This window comes from Suricata suricatta, chromosome 8, assembly GCF_006229205.1.
Source record: "Suricata suricatta isolate VVHF042 chromosome 8, meerkat_22Aug2017_6uvM2_HiC, whole genome shotgun sequence".
NCBI classification, from domain to species: domain Eukaryota; kingdom Metazoa; phylum Chordata; class Mammalia; order Carnivora; family Herpestidae; genus Suricata; species Suricata suricatta.
In genome coordinates this window covers 6,910,558-6,914,207 of record NC_043707.1, presented here as the reverse complement: position 1 = coordinate 6,914,207, position 3,650 = coordinate 6,910,558, and the positions used below count along the sequence as shown (strand labels likewise).

Here is a 3,650-nt window from a genome sequence, read left to right as displayed (position 1 = left end):
GGTGCACAACCCAGGTGGTCTCTGTGTTCCCGGGCCCCCCTGGCTCCCCCACCTGTCCTGCTAGATCACAGATAAGACACTGGCTCCTGGGTGCCCAGTGCCTATCGTGGGCCAGATGTTTCAGCTGCTGCCTTTTATTATTATTATTATTTTATTTATTTTTGAGAGAGAGGACGCAGAACACAAGTGGGTGTGGGTAGAGAGAGGGGAAACAGAATCGGAAGACAGGCTCCAGGCTCTGAGCTAGCTGTCAGCACAGAGCCTGATGCGGGGCTGGAACTCATGAACTACGAGATCATGACCTGAGCCAAAGCTGGACGCTAACCCGACTGAGCCCCTGGGCGCCCTGAACGCTTCAGCTTCTAACCCTCAGCACTTTGCAAAGATGGTTCCATCGAGGTGCTGAAATGGAGTCTCTCGGCCAGATAGCCAGCACAGAGTCGGAGGCCGGTGCTCTCCTGGTTCTGGGGGGCATCTGGGGTGCGGGTGGAGGACCGGCTGCCCCAGTGTCTTCAGGTCCAGAGAAATCTGTCCCAGTGGGCTGGGTGCAGAGGGGCTCTCCCCTGACCTTGTGAGGTTTCCAGGACCTCTCCCTGCTTATGGCCGCTTGGTAAACTGCTACACACACACACCCTCCAGTTAAACTGCTACACACACACCCCTCTCCAGTTCCTGGAGCAGTGGGGGGCCCCCTGGCTGGGCTTCCACATCTATAGGATAGGGGCCAGAGGGGGCCCGCTGCCCTCCCCAGGGATGGTGAGCATCACAGCAAATTTAGTGCCTATGTGTCTACTTAAGCAATCTCTACACCCATCGTGGGACTCGAACTCATGGCCCTGAGATCAGGAGTAGTGCACTCTTCTGACTGGGCCACCCAGGCCCCTGGTTCCCTTTCTCTTCTGTCTTCTAATTCTCCTATGGTTTTCCCCCCTTCTGTAGGAAATTTATTTTAATTGAAAAGATAGTTGAATCACATTCATACTATTCTGCAAAATAAAAAATCTCTCAGGGAGTCCATGGAGAAGATTACTTAAAAATCTTAAAAACAAAACCCCCTTAGTTTCCCGCCCTCCCCCCTGCAGGGCTCCCCACCTCCTCCTCCCCAGCAGACCCCATGTTAACCCTGGGGGCATCCTGCTCCTTGCCAGCTTGGGGGCTTTGAATGTCCCTCGCGTTTGCCAAATTCCCATGGATACTTGAGGCTGCGGATGGTGGGGAGGGAGGGGCCCTCGCCCCGCCCCCAGCTGGAGGTGTGGCAACGGTTTAGAGTGAGGGGAAGGGGCCAGGAGGGGGGAGGTACTAGGTACTGTGCTGCTGTCCCTAAGGGGTCAGAACGGCAGGGAGCCTGAGAAGCTGGTGGAGGGGGACCCCACTCTCCACGATTTGTTTGTTTGCCCAGTGCTGCTCCGAGCACCTGCTGTGCGCCAGCACCCGCCCCCCCCCCCCCCCCCCCCCCCCCCCCCGCAAGCGCTGAGTGTCAGGAGGGGCCCCGCAGGACAGACGTGGGCCGGTGAAGTCCCCCAGCGGCCGTTTATTCGGAGGATGTTCACAGGCGGTGATAGCGGAAGAGCTCTTGCCGGCACACGGGGCACGAGTGCTTCACGTCCATCAGGCTGCTCACGCAGAAGGGGAAGAAGCAGCAGCCCAGGAAGCACCTGCAGCCCCAGGAGCAGCGGGGTGTGGGCCAGCGCCCCTCCCCCCAGCAGGCCCCGCCCCCCCCCCACCGCTGCCCAGGGCCCCTGTGGAGGCCACTCACCCTAACACAAAGAGGCTCGTGCACAGCAGCCAGGTGAGGCCCCCTGGGACGGGGGTGGTCTCTGTGATGATGTGGTGCCCACAGTAGGGACACAGGGTCCGCATGGGGACGGCAGAGCCCATACTAGGCGTTAAGGTGAGTAGTGCTGGGGTGGGGAGGGGTGGGCGCAGCTCAGACCCTGGCCCCCTGCTGGCACTCGCCGCCTCTCTGTGCCCCCCTGGGCGCCCCAGGCCGCCAGGGTGGGCCCCAGTCCCCCTCCCCACCCCGCTCCCCTCACCCCCTGCTGGCCTGCAGGGCTCACCTCCTTCAAGACACCCTGCGACCCCCCTGGCCAGGGGACCCAGGGAATTTGCAAGCATCTCTGGGTTTAAGCTGGTTTAAGTTCAGCGAGCCCCCCAGGATAGCACGCTCATCCAGCCCCTTTTAGGGGTGTCTGTTAGGGTCGCTGACACCTGCTCTCGGCTAGAAGCTCTGCCGTGCTGGTGAAGACGGCAGAGTGAGACCTACCAGGCGGCGTCTTGTCTTGTAGTTTGTGCAGCGGGGCCGGAAAACGTGGCTTGGCCATTTAACCAGTGCAGCCACGTCCAGTGTCGGGTGTGGGGGGAGGGGGAGGGGGAGGGGCTGGAGTGGTGGCTGAGTTTGTTGTGAACAAAACAATTCCCTCGGGCTTTAGTGCCCTGGCTGAAGGCTCAGGGTCTGGTCTCCTGCAGCCAGGAGGGGCTCAGGGGCCTCGCTGGCCTTGAGCCCTCTGCCGTCCTGGGTGAGGGGTGCTGGGGTTCAGAGCCCCGAAGTGCGGGGTGCGGAATTCCCGGTTTGGCTCAGAGCCGAGAAAAGCACCGTGTGGCTAGAATGGGGATCCGTACGGGCCTTTCCCATTCTGTCCTCTGGGAATGTGCCAACAGCCCTGCAGCTCTGACCCTTCGAGACCTTTCAAGAATTCTCCACTCCTTGACGACAGGCTTGTGTGTAAAGATCCCCAAGCCCAGGCCTTACCCTGGGCGGGGCCATCTTCCCCTTCTCTGGCTTCGGAGTTGGAGGGCGGTGGCCCCGTAGGCCTGCCCTGAGGGCCCACTGCGGACCAGCTCCCTGCACCCGATTTCATGCTGGAGGGGAGGAGGGACCGTCCAGCCATGGGGGTCACATGGCCCTGGGGGGCAGCGGAGAAGGACTTCCAGGGGATGTGCTGTTGGGGCAGTTTGAGGGCTGGTCCCCAGGAAGACCAAAGGGGAAGGGACAGGGGTACTCACCTGGGTGCATGACCCGGGGGCCTTGCGTGTATATTGGAGGAGGAGCCTGAGGCAGAGGACCAGGAAAAGGAGGACCAGGAGGATGAGGAGGAGGAGGAGGGGGGAGAAGAGGCGGCATCATCGGACGAAGAGGAGGCTCTTTGGAAGAGAGGAAGGAAACACTCCCTAGGACCCAAAGGCTCCCTGCGAGCCAGCTGCCGAGCTGACCAGGTGGCCAGCCGGAGGCTGTCGCCCATTCTACAGGAGGGAAAGCCGAGGCCTGGAGGAGAATGAACGCCAGGGGTTGTGGAGTGTGGACAGAGCAGCTGAGGTCTGAACGCAGAGATTTCTGTCCCCACTAGTATCCTCATGTCTGAGGATGTCAGACCTTCCGGGAGACAGTGTCAGGGAGGTGAGGCATGAAAAGAGCACGGGGCGCATGATCTCTCGTTTTAACAAAAACATCGAGCGTTTGTTATTCGTGTGCCGAACTCCGTGGTGTTAAACGTTTCGCACACTTCGCTCCCGAGATCCTAGTGGGAAGCCCTCGAAGGTGGCTGTGGTGGGATTCCAACCTTGCAGACGTGGACTCGGCTCAGGGAGGTGGGCTGACTTCCCGGAGGTCCCCCAGGAGCAGGTGTGTGAGCTGAGGATGCCCGCCCCCCCCC

The 3,650-nt window shown here is 60.8% G+C and overlaps 1 protein-coding gene across 1 annotated transcript in view; it reads right to left on the bottom strand.

Moving 5' to 3' along the window:
• Positions 1–1,511: 1,511 nt before the first annotated feature.
• LITAFD (LITAF domain containing) overlaps positions 1,512–3,650 on the bottom strand; it is a 3,731-nt gene continuing 1,592 nt past the window's right edge. The window contains exons 2-4 of the mRNA XM_029948580.1: positions 3,004–3,141; positions 1,757–1,901; positions 1,512–1,655 (exon numbers count right to left, since the gene is read on the bottom strand). Coding sequence (XP_029804440.1) covers positions 1,547–1,655; positions 1,757–1,901; positions 3,004–3,141 — 392 coding nt within the window. The 3' untranslated portion in view covers positions 1,512–1,546. The remainder of the gene's footprint in view (positions 1,656–1,756; positions 1,902–3,003; positions 3,142–3,650) is intronic.